This window comes from Protopterus annectens, chromosome 11.part0 (assembly GCF_019279795.1).
Source record: "Protopterus annectens isolate FY-2018-M chromosome 11.part0, PAN1.0, whole genome shotgun sequence".
Classification (NCBI taxonomy): Eukaryota; Metazoa; Chordata; order Ceratodontiformes; family Protopteridae; genus Protopterus; species Protopterus annectens.
In genome coordinates this window covers 1112094649-1112118248 of record NC_056745.1, presented here as the reverse complement: position 1 = coordinate 1112118248, position 23600 = coordinate 1112094649, and the positions used below count along the sequence as shown (strand labels likewise).

The 23600-nt window shown below is 43.8% G+C and overlaps 1 protein-coding gene across 1 annotated transcript in view; it reads right to left on the bottom strand.

The window, feature by feature from the left end:
- LOC122815718 (aldo-keto reductase family 1 member B1-like) overlaps positions 1 to 23600 on the bottom strand; it is a 547809-nt gene that overhangs the window by 192898 nt on the left and 331311 nt on the right. The window contains exon 8 of the mRNA XM_044088466.1: positions 10715 to 10798. Within this exon, the coding sequence (XP_043944401.1) occupies positions 10715 to 10798 (84 nt within the window). The remainder of the gene's footprint in view (positions 1 to 10714; positions 10799 to 23600) is intronic.

The following is a 23600-nucleotide window of genomic DNA, read 5'->3' as shown; positions in this document are numbered from 1 at the left end:
CAAGATATTGTGCTTTGCTTTTCCAAAAAATTAAAAAAATTGCACAATATCAGCATTCCTTGCCAAATATTTCATTATGACTTTGATATGCACTATCAACATTTACACTGTTGGAAAGGTCAGTGTCTGCTGAACAACTTTCGCGTTTACATTTTTAGTGTAGCTCTTATAGTTAAAGAGTTATGAGCATTTGTTTTCTGTATAGTATTACAAATGGATTTTCTGAAAATGAGCTCAGGCTGCTCTGTTGTTCCTACGGTGGAATTCAGCAGGCAGCTCTTCCTGAGCTGCTCTGGAGTGAATGAGTTAAACAACAAGAGAAAATAGCTATTAAAATAGCTTTTGTGAGGAAAATCACAATAATCAGTGAAGAAAAATAAGTTTTAAAGCTACTTAGCCACAGCCAAGCGAGACCACGTCCTAGCTACACGAGCAGCAAACGAGATCTGGGGCTATTGAGCAGTGCAAAATGGGATACCAGGTTAGCCCAGCCAATTAATGACTTCATGCTAGCATAATTAAATTGGCCGAGTTGGAGCAGATGTTTGGCTCCGAACCCGTGAGTAAGAATGTAGGCGAGATTGGACCACATAACATGTACAGTTTTGTACCTACCATAAATGTAGATGTTCGAGTGTATACACTGCTGCACTCATTACACTTGGGTTATCTGCTGTCAGGTGGTCCCGCAGTCAGCCAGAGTTCCAAAGTCTTGGTCCAGTGTCGGTTGCTGTCGCTTCTTCCCTGACGTCAGAGCACCAGGGGTATAAAAGATGCAGCAGACGCCATTTTCTTCAGTTTTTCTTGCCCCAGATGTCAGGTGCCCCCAATTAGGTAGGCAATACATATTGCTAATAACACATACAGGTAAAAAAGAAACAATACCTATAGCTACAAGCAAATACACCACATAGGTTGTAAAGGATAGAGAGGAATAGATAAGTCCCAGCTAAGAAAAGTGGGGTTGGAGGGAGGGTAACCTGGACTGCAGCAGTGTATACACTCGAACATCTACATTTATGGTAGGTACAAAACGGTACTATGTTCATCATCTTACACTGCTGCAGTCATTACACTTGGGTTGAATCCCAAAGCTGAGGTTGGGTGGCTGGGTCTATATAGGGTTAGGAGTGGCTATGAGGCCCTGCAGAACTGCAGTGGTGAAGCCAGCTCTGGATTTGGAGTATAGAGTTAAGTGGTAATGTTTGGTAAAGGTGTGCACTGAACTCCAAGTTGCAGCTTCCAAAATATCCTTGGGTTGGTACTCCTCTAAGAAAGGCTGCTGAGGTGGCTGTAGCCCTGGTAGAATGTGGCCTAATATTACCAGGCACAGTTTTTCCATGGTGTGTGTAACAGAAACAGATATAGTGTCCTATCCATTTTGAAATGGTCTGCTTTGAAATAGCCTTCCCCTGTGATCCTGCAGCATAGGATACAAACAGTTACTCAGTTTTTCTGAAAGCTTTTGTTTTGTCCAAGTAGAAACGTAACTGCCTGTGTATGTCCAATGAATTAAGAAGGCTCTCCCCTTTATTCTGGGGATTTGGATAAGAAGTGGGCAAATGAATGGTTTGGTCAAGAGCCACACTGGATACCACCTTTGGCATAAAGGTAGGGTTTGTTCTTAAGGAAACCCTGTCTTGATGAAATATGATGAAAGGTTCCACTGCCATTAGTGTCAGTAACTCTGAGACTCTCCGTGCTGAAGTTATTGCCAGCAGCAGAGCAGTTTTCCATGACAAAAATTTTAATTCTGCTGAAATGGCTGGCTCAAAAGGTGGTAGAGTTAAGTTTTTCCAAAACAAAGTTGAGGTCCCAAGTTGGTGTTGGTGCTCTCCGGGGCGGTCTTATGTTTTTAGCCCCTCTGAGGTATTGTCTTAGTAATGGATCTGAAAAAATAGGAGGATCCATGTTGTAATGAGCTGAAATAGCAGAGGCGTGGATCTTAATAGATGAAAAGGAAAGGCCTTTGTCCAGCATCTCAAGTTAAGTATTGTAATATCTGAGGAATGTTTGGGACAAGAGGGTTTAGGCCTTGAGCCTGGTTCCAGGCGCAGAATCTTTTCCATTTTTCTGAATATGATTTCCTGGTGCTGGGCCTTCTGGCCTTCAAAATGACATCCATAACAGCTTTAGAGAGGAGTGTTGACTGTTTGGTTAAGTAATCTGCCATGCAGCCAGATTTAAGGTTTTGAGCTGACTGTGTAGGATCTGATTGTTTTGCTGAGTCAGAAGATGAGGTATTTGAGGAAAAATCCATACTGGGCCTTGAGCCATGTTCCTCAATATTAGATACCAGTGCTGTCGTGGCCAGTCCGGAGCAATGAGGATCATTTGTGGCTTTTGTAGTCTGGCTTTCAGGAGTACCTTTGCTAGTAGAGGCAGTGGCGGGAAGGCATAAACTTTTAGTGTTTTCCAACTGAACGATAGGACGTCCACTTTCCATGCTTGTGTGCGGTATGTCCTTGTGCAAAATTTCTGTAGTTGGCAGTTCAGTGGGGAGGCAAAAAGATCTATGTCTGGGCTCCCCCATTTCTGAGTTATCATTGTGAATACTTGTGGATTTAATTTCCACTCGTGAGGGTCCATGATATTTCTGCTTAAGTCGTCTGCCAGTGTATTTTTCTTTCCTGGCAGGAATTGTGCTTGCAGTTGAACTTGATAGGTCAAGTGCTGCATTCCACAAAGTCATTGCTTGTCTGCATAGGGGGTAGGAATGTGTGCCCCCTTGCTTGTTTATGTACAACATCATTGTGGTGTTGTCAGTCATTAGTAGCAATTGTCCTGGATGCAGAAGGTCCTTGAAAGCTGTCAGGGCATTTTGTACAGCTAGCATCTCTTTTTGATTGATGTGGAGATGCATTTGGTCTGTGGTCCACTTGCCCTGGATACATTGTCCTGCCATGTGTGCTCCCCAGGCGTAATCTGATGCATCCGTTGTTATTGTCTGCCTGGCTGTGGGTAAAGTAAAAGGCTGACCCTTGTTGAGGTGACATGCCTGTGCCCACCATTGAAACTCCTGTTGAAGGCAGGGGATGAGCGGTATTATTGCTTCCAAACTGTGGCAGTGCTGAGTCCATACGCTTTTCAGATACCATTGTAATTTCCTCATATGCAGTCTGGCATATGGAATTAGTAGTATGCAAGATGCCATGAACCCCAAGGCCTGCAGAATTTTTCTTGCAGGGAGTTGGGTTTTTGTTGCCATCAACTGGAAGTATTGAGTCAGTTGTCCTTGCTTGTCTAGCATGAGGTAAGCCATCTGGGCCGTTGTATTTAAGCTGGCACCCAGGAATATTATCTCTTGTGAGGGCACTAGTTCAGACTTCTTTTCGTTTACTGTGTACCCTTAGGCAACTTAGTCAGCTTTTTACAAATGCCAGATGCTTTAGAAGAATGTCCTTGCTTTCTGCTTGAATAAGGCAATCGTCCAAGTATGGGTATATATTTGTATTCCCCTTTGTCTGCAAAATGCAATTACTGGTGCCAGGCTTTTTGTGAATACCCTGGGCGCAGTAGATAAGCCAAAGGGCAGTGCAGAGAATTGGTAATGCATTGAACCTGCTAAGAATCGGAGGCATCTTCTGTAATTTTGTCTGATAGGGACATGCAGGTATGCCTCCTTGAGGTCCAACGTTACTAACCAAGCCTTCTTGCCCAGCATGGGAAGAAGCTGCTGTAGTGTCAACATTTTGAATTTGGGAACTTCCAGGTAAGTATTTAGAACAGAAAGATCCAGAATAGGCCTCCAGGCTTTGTCCTTTTGGGGGACCAGAAAGAGTCTTGAGTAAAATCCTTGTCCTTGTTCCTGTGTTGGTACCTCTTGAAGAGCTCTCATGTCCAGGAGTGCTGTAATTTGTTTTTGAGCCTCTGCCCATTGATTTGGAGGCAGGTTTGGCATTCCTTTTAGCCTTAGCAAAGTGTGAAAGTGGAACCTGTAACCTTGAGATACAATATTTAGAACCCATTTGTCTTTGGTGATCAAATGCCAATTGTGTGTAAAAAGTGCTAGTTTTCCTCTCAAGGGAGCTGCCAATAGAGAGGTGCTTGGCAGCTGGAGGGGGAAGTCATTGGGACTGTTTCCCATAAGGTTGCGGCCTGTCTTCCCCTCCTTTCTGGATAGAAGTCTTGTGGCTGACCTCTGCCTCTTGGGCATCTGTATCTGCCCCTCTGAGGTTTGTCTGTAGTTGGAAAGGACCAATTTTTAGTTGGCCAATTTCTGCTAAAACGAGGGGGCTGAACCATCCTTCACCATTGGCATAGATTTCGCCTTATCCTCCATTTTCTTTAATACTTCTTAGGTTCATAGGTTGGTACTAGGCTATCAGCCCTAGGGCCTATACAAGCCTAGCCATAACAATTCCCTGGCTATTTCTTCCCACACTATTTACTTCCCTGGACCCCTGTCTAGCAGGGCGACTGACGTGATCCCCGGGGTGAATTTCCTTTCTCTCATCCAATCGTCAAGGTTCCTTTTGAAGAGGACCAAAGAGGCACTCTGCTTGACATGTATGGGCAATCTATTCCAGAGTCTGGGGAGTCTCTGGGTCAGGAACCTATCCCTCCAGCATATTTTGCTTATTGTGATGACAAGGTTTAGATCCCTGGAGCGTGTGGCTCTGAGGGATTGGGATTTCTTTAAGTGTAGCATGTCCAACAGCTCTGGGTTTGACATGGCCTTGTATGTTAAGCAAAGATCGCCTCTGAGTAGACGATATGCGACAGAGTATAGCTGGAGCTTTTTAAGGCGGTCAGCGTAGGGCATCTGCTTTAGGCCTGTGATTCTTTTAGTGAGGTATTTCTGTGGCCTTTCCAGTTGTTGCAGATGTCTTGAGAGGTACATACCAAACGGGGCATTGTATTCTATAATGGGTCTAATGAGGGATGAGTACAGTGGGACAATGACCTCCTTTTTTCTGGATGAAAAGCCCTTAGTGATGAGGTGTGCTATATAGAATGATTTCCTGACTGTTGTGGTGATGAGGTTATCGAAGGTGAGACCACTGTCCACCTGTGTCCCTAAGTCTCTTATCAAACTTTCGGTGTTTAGTGTACTGCCACCTATACGGTAATTCACGGATACATGTTTTTTCCCAAAGGGGATAACTATACATTTCTTGGCATTGAGCTTGAGCCCATGGCTCTGGCACCAAGCATCTGTTTCTGTAAGCCCTTTTGTAGAGTGTCCACATTATTTGGGGATTCAATAATGGCTCCCAGTTTGCAGTCATCTGCAAACTTTGTTATCCAGAGTCCCTTAGTGTTGGCCTGTACTTCAGAGAAGTAGATGCCAAACAAGAGCGGTCCCAGGACTGAACCCCGATGTACTCCACTTGTCACTTGTCTGGAGCTGGATTTGGAGTTGGCTACTTTTACAGTGTGGGTTCTATCAGTAAGCCAGTTAGCAACCCATTGGGTGACGTAGGCATTAATGCCCAGCTTAGTAAGTTTATCTATGATTCCAGAGTGGGGGATGGTGTCAAAGGCCTTGGCAAGGTCTAGATAGGCTGTGTGGACCACCTTACCCTTGTCCATGGCTCTGGAGACTGTTTCGAAGAAGTCAATCAAGTTCAGGAGACAAGATTGGCCCTTCATGAACCCAAACTGGGTGGGGTCCAGTGTTTGAAGGTTGCCAATGTCTTTGTTTATAAGTTCCATGATAATGCGCTCCATGGCCTTGCAGATGAGGCTTGTCAGACTGATGGGATGGTAGTTTCCAGGATTCAAGGTGGATCCCCCCTTGTGGAGTGGGATAACTGTAGCTGTGCGCCACTCAGTGGGCACGAAACCTGAGGTGAGGCTATGATTAAACATGACACTTAGGTTAGGTGCCAGTTCATATTGTAGTTCATGTAGTACACAGCCCGGGATGTCATCTGGTCCCATGGATGCTGTATTCTTAGCTTTGGGGAGTGCGTTTTTTTACCTGTGTGGCCGTTATTACCGGAATTTGGCAATCTTCCGGTATTGAGATGGGCCATTTAGGGGGTGAGAGGGGGGGTGAAGTTGGCACTGAATCAATCTGCCAGGATATTGGCAATATCCTTGGGATCAGTATATATAATGCCATTCTGTTTTAGCTCAGAGCAGATCCGAGCATTGCCATTTAGATTCTTGACATAGTTATAGAATGCCTTGTTGTTGTCTTTGGAATCTTTGGCAATTTTATTTTCGTAACTAGCTTTGGAGGATTTTAGGAGGGATCTCAGTTTCTTACTGAGGCTGGTAAGGAAGTTTTTTGCATCCTGGGATTTTCCTCTTTTCTGCAACAGTTTTTTCCTTTTGTTGTAAAGTTTCTTTATGGCAGGAGACCACCAGATTGGCTTCTTTTTTTTGGATGAGAGCATCTTGGTTCTATTTGGGATGGCACGATTTATGCATGAGTGGATGTGCTCGTACAGTGCCTTAGTGTAGGATTCAGCAGTTGAACTTTCAGCTCCCGTCTGCATGGGTGTCATGAAGTTTGTCACTTCTGACTTGAGTAGCATGATGTTGGCTTTGGAGAAGTTTTTATGGAGGTTTCCTTACTGGGGGTGGGGTGGGATGTGGATGTTAAGGGTGATTAGCTTATGGTCAGACGTGACTAACAAGGGGGTGACCACAGGTGTGGAGCATCGATTTCCCATGTTGGTAATGACCAGGTCTAGGATATTGGAGCCCCTGGTGGGACTATGGATTAGTTGATCCAGGGCGTTGGAATTTATGAATTTCAAGAACCGTTGGGCAAAGGTGTTGGTACATGAGTAGCTTTCCCAGTTAATGGCAGGGTAGTTAAAATCACCCAGTATTAGGGTGTTTGGTTCTATCTTAATATTTTCCAGTATGTTTAGAAAGGTGTAGTGAGAATCTTGGGGTATGGTGGGGGATCTGTAGCAAGCTACAACTTGGATTGCAGTCTTACTAGTGTTAGTTGCACCTGGAGAATTTCAGACGCATTGTGTTGGGCAACTAGCCTGGTGGTGTGAATATCCTTGGTGAATATTGACACTCCTCCACCTTTACTGTTTCGGTCCTGCTTTGGTGGCCGAAAAGTGTGGTAAGAGTTGTAGCCTGGTATTGCAGGGGTGCTCTCTGGAGCCTTGAACCAGGTCTCAGTTACTGCACAGATATCGATGTTCTCCATTTTTAGGAGTGCCTCGAGAGAGTGCATTTTGAGGTTTAGACTTCTAGCATTTTGCATGCTTGTACCTGTTACGGTGGTGGTTTTGTTCCTTGAACTTTGCCTAAAAAAGGCACTATAGGGGCGGCAAGAGCCTTAGCCAGTAACCTGAATCCCAGAGGCGACAGGTGCAGACCATCTCTGGCAAAGCATCGTGGTCTGTCAATCATGTCGTCCCAGGCAGACAGATACTGGATCCCCTTTGAATGACACCAGAAGCTTAGCCAATTGTTGAAGTCAATCATTTTGTCCTTATATTGTGGTATAATTCTGGGCGAAGGCAGGATGCTACTCAGGGCTAGGGTCATACCTGCCTGGGCCACATGATCAGAGAGCTCTTCCATGTCTCTTTTCACGTAGTCCAGGGAGGTACGTCTCAAGTCATTCACTCCAACATGGACAATGACAGAGTCATATTTGTACTTGTTGTGGAGTGACTTGAGTGCATGCGTTATGTGGCGGATCCTGGCACCCGACAGGCAGCTGACTGTAATTTTCTCCTTGTTCAACCTGATGAGAGGGACATCAGTGTGCCGGACTATAGAGTCACCTATGACTAAATTGTTATGTTCATGTTCTTCTGCTTTCACTCCAAATAAAACATCCTGCTGTAAGGTGCATCCAATAACTTTGCTTTAACATGGTCAGGTAGACTTTGTTCGTTTAACCAAGCATGCCTACGGATGACAGACCCTGTAACTGCTGCTCTACAAGAGGCTTCTAATGAATCAAATCTACATTGCAAAGTATGTTTGCCCACTTGTTCTGCTGCATGCAATAAATCCTGCATTTCCTTATAGTCAGGAGGCTCAGAATTTGGAAGCATCTTTTGTTTTAACTGAGACATCAAATATTGCTGATATTTCAGCATGTGAATCTGGCAATTTAAGGCCCTCATTGCTAGAGTTGCAGAAGTGTATACTTTCTTTCCCCATCTGTCTAATGCTCTAGAATCCCTTTCAGAGGGAACTGGATTTTTAGCCGTAGAGGCCTTAACCCCTTTGGGACCCTGGGAAATGGTTTCAGGGTCAGCAACAGGGCTTTTGTAAAGAAATTTGTGAGAGTCAGGGACTCTGTAGTATCTGTCTGGTTTGACTGGGGCTGGTGGTAAAGAATCAGGATTTAAACTAGATTCAGAGTACACATCATCCACAATGTCTATTACTGGCGAATAGCAAGGGGTCTGTGCTGAGGCAATAAAAGGAACTCTCGGAGCCTCTTCTTGGATTCTGAGTAATCCTGGCCCTCCCAGTGAAAATGTTCCCTCATAGTATGTAAGGTTTCCCCAAAAGAGTAGTCCTCTGGAGGAGAGGCTGAAGGGATTGATTCTTCAGCATCAGAATCCTCATATGGGGGTAAAGGGTATTCCTGATCTGCTGAGGAATCCGAGGAAATGGAAACCTGGTCAGATGAGTAATAGTCTTCATCCTGTCTAGGCCTTTTATCAAGAGAGGGATGGGAACCCCTGATCAGAGTAATAAAGTCTTCGGCCATTTTGAGCATCTGTTTCTTGGGCATTGGGGCCTGACCTGGTGGATGCTGTACAGGCTTTTTAAATTTTTAAAGGAGTTTTGGACTTAGTTTAAGTTTTGATAGTTAGTGTAGTTGGTCTGAATACACCTTCTGCAGCTGAGGGCTGTTCAACTGCTCCGGATTCCTCTGAAGGAGTAGTCTCGGTAAGGCCTAAAGGTGTAGTATCCGGAGGCCCAGCCGTCTCCGCGTGGTAGTCGGAGGCAGTCTGTGGTTCTAAAGCAGCGGCCGTCATGGGCTGCGAAGGCACCTCGCTGAAAACCGGAGAACCGGTGACTGGCCTACAGAGGTCTCGTCGTCAGGTATGGGTCTCGGATGCCTGTCCTTGTCTTTGCGCTTTTTGTGTATTCCGGTCGTCGGTTGCTCCGACGGCATGGTGTAATTGAATTTTCTGCCAAAATAATGTCGGTCAAAATCAAACAGACGTTTTATAGTGCGCTTGTTAAACCTAGCACAAAACCGACAACCAGTGACGTTGTGGTCTGGGCCTAAGCATGGAATACAGTAAGAATGAAAATCCTTTGAGGTATTTGCTTCCCACAAGAAATACTTAACTTTTACTGACATCGGTCTGAGGCAAGAAAAAGTTTCCCCAATGGGGTACTTAGCTTTATAGAAGACTTCGGTTCTGAAATTCGAATAGAAAATCTCAGGAGTTGGCCGACTGGCACTTGCGAACTGCTTCTGCTTCGGGCACCTGGCGGCAAGAAAGACTGAAGAAAATGGCGTCGGCTACATCTTTTATAACCCTGGTGCTCTGACGTCAGGGAAGAAGCAACAACAACCGACGCCGGACCAAGACTTTGGAACTCTGGCCGACTGCGGGACCGCCTGACGCAGATAACCCAAGTGTAATGACTGCAGCAGTGTAACACGATGATCATCAAAGGACACACAAAGTAAAAAAACTGTTGGCGAACAACACTGTACAGAACACTACAAGTCAGAAGAGATGCGGGGACCTGTTTATTTATGTATGTATTTATTTTACTTAGCCCAAAAAAATAAAGACTTCTATGAAGCAAGTTAATTCAAAGGTTAATTCAAAGCAATATTCTCCATGGTCTCCAGAACCAAGGGTCAGGCTGCATGCAAAGATGGACACAGCCAAGATACCAGCAAGATAAAGTACCCTCTTGACTACCTGACCTCCTCAGGACAGCTCTCACCCCATCACTGGGGAGCATTCCTAGTGGGCCAGGGAATGAATGGGCTCATCTAATTAGGGGGAGGCTTAATGACCAGCAGGCACAGGGGAGAAATGAACACATGAAAAAATAATTGTGGTGTTACACAACTTAAGCAATATACATATACAGATCCTGAGGGGTGATCAGTGTTTGGTCTTCAATGCATCTTTTTGCTGGTTCTTTATGAAAACACTAAAACAACACAACTTCATAAAGTTAGTACCAGGCTGGGAAATCTGCTACAAAACAATCAAGAAAACAATGGTCTATGGCACAGCATCTGCCTAAATTTTGGAACAATCTACCTTCAAGCGACACAATCCACATCGATGTCAGATTCTAGGACATCATAAAAACACGATTAGGAGTGATAAATTAGTTTTACTTGGTTCATGGCCAAAGTGCTTGGCTCCATGGGTAACGCTGTAGTCACGACAGTGAATAATATACACCACACGCAAAAAAAAATCTTACAGCTTTAAGCAGATTAGCTGGGATTTTATGAACTTACAGAAAAAACACACATTCTACTCCATCTTAAGGAACCCTCTCAAGCAGTTGATGAACTATGCTGCACACAATGTCAGCTGCATGACGCATAGTAGTAAAGCCTGACTGCCATATAACCTGGGTTCAGTTAGTGGGCCTTTGGCCTGGAGAAATCAGTTGGGGAGGGGGTGAAGCTACTGAACAGACAATGTTGCCTTGCCTATTCAGTTTGTCACCAGCAAGCAAATTCTTGACAGCACATTCAAAACGTAGGAGATGGACTTAAAACATACTTATTCAAAGTGTTAAGTGCTTCTTATGGAAAGGATGTCAATTATAATCTCACCTTAAAGTTCTCTTCAATGCGTGCAGGAGTAATAGACTTTGGTATTACAGCAAGATGTCTTTGCATAGGAAAGCGGAGCAAAACCTGGAAGGGAAAATAAAAATGTAAACACCAAGCATGATCACGACTTCCTACTTATCAACATAGATCATTTCTAATGCTGCTAACTCCTACCCCAAATGTGTCAGCAATACAGATAGTTTCCATACATGGAAACACACAGAAACATGGATTCCTTCATTACCACTACCTGACTATTCATTTTAATTGAATGTTAACTTTGCAGTAATTTGCATCTTTGCTACTCCACCTGTCTGAAATTTATCACTTGAACATTAGGGAATGGTACATGTCCATACTGCTTTTAACAAGATTTGCCGTTCACTTTCCTTCTATCTCTGTCAAAAAGTAAAGGCTCTCCACTAAAAGGAGCAAGGAAGAACACAAACAATTTAAAATCCATAAGATAACAAATGTAGACATCAGAAATGAAGAAAAAGATCCTTCTCAGTGCTAGACCTGCTCCTTCAACAGACACATTTAACAACCTTATAGCAAGTCAACCTACAGCCCACTTCAGAAAACCTAAGTTTTTTTGTCTCTGTCTCTCTCATACTACAATGATGGTAATAACAAAACAGAAAATAAAAGACGAAAACATGCAAGAATATATATTAAAGTAACTGAAGCTGCTACAGAAGTTGATAAATATTTTTAGCACAGAGCTAAATATGGCACTGAACATCCAGTATACATTCAGGGCATGATTCTCCAGCATTTGACTTTTCGGAAACAAAATGAGGCAGGTTGATGGTCTAATGGAGACCAAACTGCAACACCATTTTTGTGCAAATCTGGGCATATCATCCTTGCTAAACTTGAGACAGGATATGCTACATCTTATAGCATATGGCTCAGAATAAGGCAAACTAGGGTGACAAACAGCAAGGAGGCAGTCTTCTAGGCTAAGAAGCTTACCCTGCACAACAAAAAATTTCCATCACAAAGTTTGAATACTACAGTTAACATGGAAATGTTCTCACTGACCCAAACTAGTCAAAGGGTTTCCAATCCGTACTGCTACGAATATCAACTCTTTCTCATCTCAGCTTTGAAAGATGACCCCATAACCCTGGACTCTAAAGATGCAGACAAGAATTCCAAAAACAATGGTAAACAGATGTTATTCTTTGCTTGTTTAGGTAGCTAAGCACAGAAATGCTTCCAATAAGTCACTCATGACCATTACAGAAGACTTTTGTGATAGCAGTATCAGCATTAAAGCAAACTCAAAAGGAATGCCACTTGGCATTAACACTGCGGGGGTGACTCCATATCAAGTATGCAGAAACAAAGTGTCAAGATGCAAGGACAGAAAATCTTGCTCTTGCAACAAGAACACGGGTAATTCAGAAACAGCAGTATAAACTCAGAAAACCGATGCAAGTAGTGGCAGCTAAACCTGTGCTAGAGATGCAGAGAAAAGAAGGTATGCAAGATACAGTGTCTTAAGTGTATTACCTTTCAACTGTCCAGATTTTTGCAGGATGTCCAGATGTTTGCCTCATATTTTGTTCTATTCTTCATAACATTTGTAGTTTTCTGTCAAATCACTGGGATGATTTGAGGATTGAAATCACTAAATGACATATTTGAGTTTCAGACTTCAAATCCTTCAGAAAATGCATGTTAACACAAACCCGGTTACTCTATTAACTTTGTAAGTTTATAAGAGCAGTATTTAAATGTGTCCCTACTTTTGGGCCTTTGTCCGCCCACTTTGTCAGGCTTTGTCCAGATTTCTTGCATTAAGAGGTTCAAAGGTATGGAGAGTTAGTATTATGTACCAGGCAAAATAAGGCTATTATGCACCAGGCAAAATGAGGCTATTATGTACCAGGCAAAATGAGGCCAAGTCTGCAAAAGACCTCATAAACAATGAGAACAGAGCACTTCACAATCATGCAAGCAGCAGATAAAACCTGGAGAGTTTAGCACCAACTTCTGCTGAAGATACCCAGGACTGGTGTCTGCCTTTTAAACATTTTCTTTCACCAGGCAGGTAGGTACACGGTCATGCCAAAGTCCAGCCAAGGAAAGAAGTAACTAATCTCACACGGGTCTACATTATAAAGATGAACGCTTACTTCATCGAATACCTAAACGTCGACCCATTGTCATCGAACCGCATAAACACCGAACGCCCTAAACCGCGAAATTCAAAAAGTCGAACTGTCATACTTGTCCCACCCCACCGCCCGCTACATACTACCTACACAAACTAAATAAACCACATATATACACTAACCAAAACCCTACCTTCTAAACCCTACACTAAATCTTACATATACCACCATGTATGCACTTAACCTGCACCCTAACCCTAAGGTCCGTAACTATGGCACACTTGTCTTAAAAAGCTAAACCCAAACAGACTAAATAATCCAAACACATACACTTAAAACGCTATACTAAATCTAACATACATTACCATCTATGCATTTACCTTAACCTGCACCCTAACCCTAAGGTCTGTAATTATCGCACACTTACATTATGGAGCTATACCACAGAAGGCCAACCATGACCATTAGACGTTTCCACTTTTGCTCTTCTGGACGTTCGATGTTTTCATGGTTCGATGAAGATGGGTCGACATTTAGGCTTTCGGGTATAAGCGTTCATCTTTTTAATATAGAGCCATCTCACACATACCCCCCCCCCCCGTTATGTAAAAACTGCAGATTTCAACCTGCAGAACTTTTAGACAGTTTCTTTACTTGTCAGTATAAAGTACATGAGTCGGCTGAAGAACACACCATAAATATGTTCTTACTAAGCTAGTTATAAGGAGGCTCTCCTTAAAGGGTCAACAACTAGTTTATCCTCTCCACCAATACTTTTTTCACTTGGAAGCTGCCAAAAATGGGAAATTCCCTGACATACAACCAGACAACAAAAGCATACCATCCCAAAGCACATGCTAGTTTCACACCAACCACTACAAAGAACAGCTCCTGCAAAATCAGAAAATATCAATGAAGGCAGAACACCTGCACTAGTAGCAAACCCATACTTGTTCAACTTTATAGGCAATTCCAATGTCCAACCTAGATGGGGGTGCTGTACCAGCGCAGGGGGGAGTGGGACCAGTTAAGGAAGGCTCCCTCACACAATAACAGAATGATGATATGCTATATCCTACACTAGGGGCCATGTTTGAAGGATCAAAAATGGTTGAATCCCAAGCAGTAAGTCTACCGGGATGAGAGGGTCAGACAACAGCCCAGGGACCAAGGTTAAGAAGGCAAAGTCCTAAATTACAGACATACCAAAGGAAGCCTGATTCTTTGAGTCTCTCAAGACAATAAATATTTGACAAGGGTCTATACTGCTGATTAAGTGGCCATAGCACACAAGGCTGCAATGACTATGTTCTATAATGCGAGCACTGGAAACAGCTACGACTTTACTGGAGGGGCCTTTCATCACGGCATTTTCCAGATGGTGATTCATCACATGACAGCAAAATATAATGCAACGAGAAATGTACTAGGAAAGTGTTTATTTCGTATGTGCAAGCCTCTTCCACTCTCCTTCTCTGAGGTAAATACAAACTATTCTGTCTTCCTAAACTTTTGCACAAGTTTCAGGTGAAAGCTGAAAAAAGTATAAAGGCTTCCATGTCCTCTACATTATTCTTTGATAAAGGAAGCAGGGAATTAAAGGACTGGCACAGGGACAATTCAGAGAACACTTTCACAGAGAAATATGGTGTGCTAATAAAGAGCAGAAGATATTTTTAAAAGACCATATATAATTCATAATGAAGATCTGCAGCTCTAAGCTCCTGAGAACTGTAATGATACCTAACCAGGGAAAAATGTTTTCATAAAATGGACTTTGGTGTTATCAGACTAGCAAGTCTGAATGAGGGATAGGCAAGCTTAGCAAACATGAAGTTCAGTTTCAAAGCTGGATGGAAATTTGCAGCTTCATGAAGGTTCTGCTTGAAAGTACAGTTGTGTGCCTACCATGAATGTAGATGTTTGAGTGTATTCACTGTTGCAGTCATTACACTTGGGTTATCCTGCTGGCAGGCTACCCGCAGTCAGCCTGAATTCCAAAGTCTTGGTCCTGCGTCGGTTGCTGTCGCCTCCTCCCTGACAATACAAAAAGAAAACTCCAAACTAGATACGTCAGTGCGCCAGGGGTATAAAAGATGCAGCCGACGCCATTTTCTTCAGTTTTTCTTGCCCCAGATGTCAGGTGCCCCCAAAAAGGGTAGGCTAAAATTATGCCAATAAACATGCATGCACTAAAGTATAAACATTACCTTCACCTACAAGCAAATACACCACACAGGCTGTATAGAATAGAGAAGTACAGATAAGTCCCAGCAAAGGAAAAGGTGGATGGTGGGTGGGTAACCTGGACTGCAACAGTGAATACACTCGAACATCTACATTCATGGTAGGCACACAACTGTACTATGTTCATCGTGTTTCACTGTTGCAGTCATTACACTTGGGTTGAATCCCAAAGCTGAGGAAGGGTTGCTGGGGCTAAATTGGATTAGGAGAGGCTATGAGGCCCTGCAGAACCACAGTGGCAAAGCCTGCTCTGGATTTAGAGTAGAGAGGTAAGTGGTAGTGCTTTGTAAAAGTGTGCACTGAACTCCAAGTTGCAGCCTCTAAAATGTCTTTGGTTGGTACTCCTCTGAGGAAGGCTGCTGAAGTGGCTGCTGCTCTGGTTGAATGTGGCCTAATGCCCTTAGGCACTGATTTGCCATGTTGTGAATAGCAGAAACGAATGCAGTGGCCTATCCATTTAGAAATAGTCTGCTTTGAGATAGCCTTCTCTTGTGATCCTGCAGCATATGCCACTAAAAGTTGGTCAGTCTTTCTGAAAGCTTTAGTTCTGTCCAGGCAGAAGTGCAGCTGTCTGTATATGTCCAAAGAATGCAGAAGTCTCTCACCTTTATTCTGTGGGTTTGGAAAAAAGGTAGGCAAATGAAAGGTTTGGTTAAGGGCTACACTGGACACTACCTTAGGCATAAATGTCGGGTTTGTCCTCAGAGAAACCAAAAGGTTCCACAGCCATGAGTGCCTGTAACTCAGACTCATCTTGCAGAGGTTATTGCTAGGAGCAGAGCTGTTTTCCAAGATAAGAATTTTATTTCAGCTGAGGAGGCTGGCTCAGAAGGAGGCAGAGTGAGTTTTTCCAAGACATAATTGAGGTCCCGTGCAGGTACTGGTGTTCTCCTTGGGGGTCTTATGTTTTTGGCCCCTCTGAGGTACTGCCTTATTAATGGATGAGATAAAATAGGTGGTTCCGTGTTGTAATGAGCTGAAATGGCAGAGGCATGGTTCTTGATAGATGAAAAAGAAAGGCCTTTGGTCCAGCATCTCAGTTAAGTATTGTAAAATCGGAGGAATATTTGGTACAAACGTGTCAATTCCTTGTGCCTTGTTCCACGCACAGAATCTCTTCCATTTTTCTGCATAAGATTTTCTGGTACTGGGCCTCCAAAATAACATCCATCACCACTTTAGAGAGAGGTGTGTTCTGAATGACATTACTCGCCATGCTGCCAGATTTAAGGTCCTGAGTTGGCTGTGCAGGATCTGATTGTTTTGTTGAGTTAGTAAGCCAGGAATTTGAGGTAATGTCCAGGCTGGACATTGAGACAAGTTCTTTAGGATTGGGTACCAGTGCTGGCAGGGCCAGTCTGGGGCAATCAGTATCATTTTTGGCTTCTCTTGTCTGACCTTTAGGAGTACCTTGGGTAGGAGAGGCAGTGGAGGAAAGGCATATACTGTTAGGGCTTTCAAGCTGAAGGATAGAGCATCCACTTTCCATGCTTGCTTGTGATAAGTCCTTGTGCAGAATCTCTGTAGTTGGCTGTTGTAAGGGGAGGCAAATAGACCTATGTCTGAGCATCCCCATTTCCTTATCATGCTGAAGACTTGTGGATCCAGTTTCCACTCATGGGGATCCATGAGGTTTCTGCTTAGTTCGTCTGCCAGTGTATTTATCTTTCCCGGCAGGAATTGTGCTTGCAGGTGAACTTGATAAGTCAATGCTGTGTCCCACAAAGTCATGGCTAGAATGCAGAGGGGGTAGGAATGTGTGCCTCCCTGCTTGTTTATGTACCACATAACTGTAGTATTGCCTGTCTATCAGCAGTTGTCCTGGATGAAGTAGATCCTTGAAAGCTGTCAGGGCATTCTGAACAGCTAGCATCTCTTTTTGATTGATATGAAGATGCATTTGGCTTGCGGACCATGTGCCCCGAATACATTTTCCTGCCATGTGGGCCCCCCAGGTATAATCTGATGCATCTGTGGTTAATGTCTGCCTGGCTGTGGGTAAAGTGAATGGCTGCCCCTTGTTGTGGTGACAGGCCTGTGCCCACCATCAAAACTCCTGTTGCAAGCAGGGAATGAGGGTAATTACGGTTTCCAGGCTGTTGCAATGTTGAGTCCAAACACTTTTTAGTACCATCGTAATTTCCTCATATGCAGTCTTGCATATGGAATTTGCAGAATGCAGGATGCAACGAAGCCCAAAGCCTGCAGAATTTTCCTTGCAGACAACTGGGTCTTTGCTGCCAACATTTTGAAGTAAGAAGTCAGTTACCTTTGTTTGTCTGGCGTGAGATAAGCCATCTGGGCAGTTGTATTTAAGCTTGGACCCAGGAATATTATCTCTTGTGAGGGTACTAGTTTTGATTTCTTTTCGTTTACTGTGTACCCTAGGCAAATTAGTAATCTTTTTACAAACGCCAGATGCTTTAGTAGAATTTCCTTGCTCTCTGCTTGAATAAGGCAGTCGTCCAAGTAAGGATATATTTGAATTCCTCTGTCTGCAAAATGCAATTACTGGTGCCAGGCATTTTGTGAAGACCGTGGGCGGAGTAGATAAGCCAAAGGGCAGTGCAGAGAATTGGTAGTGCATTGAGCCAGTTATGAATCCGAGGTATCTTCTGAAAGATTGTTTGATTGGGACATGCAGGTACGCCTCTTTTAGGTCCAAAGTTACAAGCCAAGCCTTCTTGCCCAGCATGGGCAGAAGCTGCTGCAGAGTCAACATTTTGAATTTTGGAATGTCCAGAAATGTGTTTAGAATAGACAGGTCCAGTATTGGTCTCCAAGCTTTGTCCTTTCTGGGTACCAAGAAAAAATGAGTAAAATCCTTGTCCCTGCTCTTGCTGTGGTACTCGCTGAATGGCCCTCATGTCCATGAGGGATGAAACTTGCTTTTGTGCCTCTGCCCTTTGATTGTCTTGTAGGTCTGGCATACCTTTTGCTAAGGTGTGAAAGTGGAATCTGTAGCCCTGTGAAACTATAGTCAAGACCCATTTGTCCTTTGTGATCATGTGCCAATTTTGTGAGAAAAGTGCTAGTTTTCCCCTTAAGGGGGCTGCCAAAAGATAAGTGTTTGGTGCTGGCAGGGGGAAGTCATTGGCACTGTGATTTGTCTTCTCCGCTTTTGGAGGTAGAAGCACCCCATTGTTTAGGCCTGTATGAGCCTTGGGGCTGGGATCTGCCTCTGGGGAATCTGTATCTGCCTCTTTGTGGCCTGTCTGACACCGGAAAGGGACAATTCTTTGTAGGCCAGTTCCTGCTAAATCTGGGTGGCTGTACCTGTAAGAAATCCTTGACTGTTTGCATAGATTTTGCTTTGTCCTCCATTTTCTTCAACACCGCTTCTGCTTTAACACCAGACAAAGTACCATGCTGTAATGGAGCATCTAATAATTTTGCTTTAACATGATCAGGCAGATTCTGTTCCTTTAACCAAGCATGCCTCCTAATGACCGAACCCATAACAGCGGCCCTGCAGGAGGCCTCCAGAGAATCAAAACCACATTGCAAAGTATGCTTTCCCACTTGTTCAGCTGCATGCAATAAATCCTGCATTTCTTTGTTCTCTGCACTTTCAGAATTTGTCAACATTTTCTGTTTAAGCAGTGACATTAAATACTGCTGATATTTAAGCATATGAAACTGACAAAGTCCTTACAGTCAAGGTAGCAGAAGTGTAAATCTTTCTCCCCCATCTGTCCAGTGCCCTTGAATCCCTATCAGAGGGGATAGGGTTTTTTGCAGTAGAAGCCTTGACCCCTTTGGGACCCCAAGAGATAGTTTCTGGGTCAGCAGCAGGGTTTTTATATAGAAATTTATATGAATCTAGGACCCTGTAGTATCTGTCTGGCTTAACAGGTGCTGGAGGTAAAGAGTCAGGAGACAGGCCTGGCTCTGAAAATACATCTAAAATGTGTAAAACGGGAGGAATAGCAAGTGGCCTGTGCTGAGGTAGTAAAAGGAAGTCTCTGAGCCTTTTCTTAGATTCTGAATAATCCTGGCTCTCTCAGTGGAAATGTTCCCTCATGGTATGCAGAGTTTCCCCAAAAGAGTAATCCTCAGAAGGAGAGGCTGAAGGGATAGATTCTTCAGCATCAGAATCCTCATAGGGAGGAAGAGAGTATTCCTGATCAGAAGAGGAATCAGATGAAATAGAAACCTGATCTGAAGATTCACATTCTGTCTCTTGCCTAGGCCTCTTATCAGGAGGGGGAAGGGAACCCCTGATCAAAGTAATTAGGTCTTCAGCCATTTTGAGCATCTGTTTTTTAGGCATGGAGGCCTGTCCATGTGGCTGCTGTACTTGTTTCTTTGTCTTTAAAGGTGCTTTAGTCTTTGCCTTTGAAGCTGAAGTAGTTTTTACATATAATTGTGTACGCCTGAAAACACCCTCAGAAGCAGATATCTGCTCAGCGGCTCCGGATCCATCTGATGGAATTGTTTCACAGGGTCCAATACCTTGAGTTTCCAGCGGCCTAGTCGGCTCCACATGGGAGTCGGAAGCGGCCTGTGGCTCTGAGGTAGCGGGCGTCAGGGGCTGCAAAAGCGCCTCACTGAGAACCGGTCAGTTTTGGACCTCGGATGCCTGTCCTTTTCTTTTTCCTTGCGTTTCTTGTGAAATGCGGTAGTCGGATGGCTATCCGACGACATCGTGTAATTAAATCCTCGGCCAAAGTAGTGAAATGCAAAATCGTACAGATGCTTAATAGTGCATTGGTTAAATCTAGCACAAAACCTACAATTAGCAACATCGTGATCAGGGCCTAGGCAAGGAATGCAATAAGAATGGAAGTCCTTATGAGGTATTTGCTTCCCACAAGAAATGAAATTATTAACTTTTTCTGACATCAGTCTGGAGCAAGAAAAAAAAGTTTCCCCGACGGGGTACTTAGCTTTAAATGAAGACTTCGGATCTGAAATTCAAACACGAAAATCTAAGGAGTCGGCCGACCGGCACCTGCGAACTGCTTTTGCTTTGGGCACCACGCGGCAAGAAAGACTGAAGAAAATGGTGTCAGCTGCATCTTTTATACCCCTGGCGCACTGACGTCAGGGAGGAGGAGACAGCAACCGACGCCAGACCAAGACTTTGGAATTCAGGCCGACTGCAGGTAGCCTGCCAGGAGGATAACCCAAGTGTAATGACTGCAACAGTGAAACACGATGAACATTTGCCAGAGCAGGGCCAGGAACCTGCTCTCCACAAACTTATGACATACACACACCGCACACTAACAGGGGTCTAAATCATACAGATGCTAGAGGCATGCTGGATTACCCGAATACCTACAGGCTGACCAACTAAGGCAATACAGGATACTATGCTACTAAAACTGAGAACTTTTCTGCTTGGTAGAATAGGTCAGCCTGGCAGACTCTGCTTGGTAGAATAGGTCAGCCTGGCAGACTCTGCTTGGTAGAATAGGTCAGCCTGGCAGACTCTGCTTGGTAGAATAGGTCAGCCTGGCAGACTGCTTTCTAGCAGCATCACTCACTTTAGAATTCTCAGCCCAAATACACTATGGAAATTTGAGAATCTAAACACATGCTACCACCCTTGTCCAATACAGACAGAATTGCTAGGGAACCGAAAAATGACACCATGCACTTCAGAGTGATGAGAATCAATCTAATGCTTATTCTTTCTGCAAAGATCAGGAAGGAGGCAAAAAGGTAACCTAGAAATTCCCCTTGCCAATTTTTATAGAACACAGCCATCTCAAACTCCCTTCCTGACTCTCCACAAAGCATTTGGGGTGGCATGGTGAAGTGTACTCTTTTGGACAAAAATAAATATCTGGAACATTTCTTACAGGCATATTTCCAGGCCTCTGACACAGGGGAGGACTGCAGTAGCAGCTATTCACTGTTCAAAAAGGGCAGCCCATTTGGCTCCTTTCAAAATTGAAGTACAATCTTATCACAACAGTAGATGTCCTACTTCTCACTGTTGCTGTATTCTTTACTCACGGAGGATAGCCTAATGTTTGGCCAGTATACCAAAGGCTTTACACCTTCAAGGCATTGTACGTCGACATATGTCCTACATGGAAGGTGTTAAGGTACATATGATATATGGACACCTAATCCTCTGACAGTACAGTTGTGTAAAATCTTACCATAACAGTAGATGTCCTTCTCTTCACTGTTGCAGTACCCAAAACAGAAGGGGTATCTCCTGGCCAGGGCAGCCCAACAGTCAGCCAGTATATAAATGCCCAATTATCTTGTATATGCCATACAGGTACGTTTATGCTCCCTGCACAGAATGCAGGGCATAAAAGAATTGCCCCAGAAGAAAACAGTCTCCAAAGGACAAAGGAGTCCATGTACATCCATAAGGAAAACCCAGAATAAAAAGGGGAAACCCTCATCAAATAGGGAATTCAAAGCAAACAAACAAAAGGTGGTTAAAGGGAGGGAGCGAAAACTGCAACAGTGAAGAGAAGGACATCTACTCTTATGGTACACAACTGTACTATGTCCTTCTATATCATTGTTGCGGTATCCACAACAGAAGGGAAAGTAAAAAAAAGTTTAGCTAACAAAATAAAGAGTTGGGATGCTGCAACAGCCTTTAACAAATCCACAAAATGGCTTCAACAAAACATGCTCCGGCCCTAGAAACCAAATCCAACTTATACAGCTCAGCAAGCTCCTGCCTGGTGCCCTGCAGAGTTCTACAGCAGCAGAGACAAAAGAGAGATTTTGGAGTGATTAAGTATAATTTTCCTGCATTTTCTTGCTGCCTTTAGCCAATTCCACCTAAAACGCCGATTTTCTAGAGTTTCTGTGATTTGAAAAGCTGGTTTCGGCTACATATTGTACTTATTTTACTGCCTGCACTTTAACAAAGTCGTTTTTGTGTTTAAATTACCTGTTTAACTGTTGTAGGCTACACACTCAAGTGTGACAGCCATTTCTGTGCATTTAAAGTTTTTTTTTGTATTGTATCTGCTTTATTTTCTGAAAAAAAAAAAAAAAAATACACTTTTCCCACCTTTCTAAGCTAGTTTAGTCCAGTTTTCAGGTTAGTGCTGAATTCAGGGCTGTGTTACAAGTTTCTGTGTTTGTCCATACCTTACTTGGATAGAAGTAAGTTTCTCTGTTCACTGTGAGAGAGGGAACTTTGAGCAGCCTATCTGTCCCTAGAGGAGTGGTTTCAGCCCAGTAATTAGTAGTTTATTGGCCATTTTGGGCTAATTTTCATCTCTCTCATTTCCCTGCTATAAAACCTGCATTTGCGTGGTTTTGCATGCCGGGCAGCGCTGGTTAGCTAGGGTATAAATATCCCTGGCTCCACAAAGTCTACTCTTCAATTTTTCCCTTGGAACTAGACAAACTTTCAACTTAAGTACTCAAATCATTCACTTCTCATCCCTGCACTTGCCCAAAACTCACAGCAAGCACTAATAAAGCTTAGCACTAGACCCCCCCATACTGTAGAGAAGGACAAGGCTCTCTATTCGACCTTACCAGCCAATCAGTAAAACAGTTCACTGTACCTATCCAGGCATGTCCAAAGAGCAGTTTCAGGCGTACTCTCCAGTCCATCTGGTGAATCTGGGCATTTTGAGGCAATGTTACAATTGCCTCATGTACAAAGACAACCCTCTCCTCCTTCCACCAAACACTAATACATGCGAGAGATGGAATTATACAGCCAAACTGGAGGCTAAGCTCTCCCAACCCAAGACTGGACCAGGCAGTCAAGAGGAGAAGGGAATTACTTGCATCACACCACCAGTCTCACACAGACCTATGAAACCAGCACTGGCAAAAAACACACAAATACACAAAAACATATTCGGAGGCTCTAAATAAAAATCTGCAAAAGCAACAGAGACCTCCAAAGCAAACATCCAAGCAACCTCCACCCCCCAACACAAACCATGAAACAAACTTCACACAACCAGTGCGCCACACAATCACAGCCCTTAAGGCAAAATAACATACCCAACACACTAGTAATAGGTGACTCTATAGTTGGGCACACTGACGTCCCACTCACTAGGCTGAACAAGGAGAAGGTTATTGTTAGTTGCTTGTCGGGTGCCAGGATCCGCCACATAACACAAGCACTCAGGTCACTCCAGAACAAGTACAAATATGACTCTGTCATTGTCCATGTTGGTGTGAATGACCTGAAGCGTACCTCCCTGGACGACATGAAAAGAGACATGGAGGAGCTCTCTGATCACGTAGCCCAGGCTGGTATGACCCTGACCCTGAGTAGCATCCTGCCCTCACCAAGAATGCTACCACGGTATAGAGGAAAAATTATCAATTTCAACAACTGGCTAAGCTTCTGGTGTCATTCAAAGGGGATCCAGTGTCTGTCAGCCTGGGATGACATGCTCGACAAGCCACGCTACTTTGCTAGAGACGGCTTGCACCTGTCACCCTTAGGCTTTCGAATACTGGCCAAGGCTCTTACCACCCCCATAGTGCCTTTTTTAGGCAAGGCTCAAAAGATAAACCCACCGCCATAAATAGCACAAGTAACAAAAAACTGA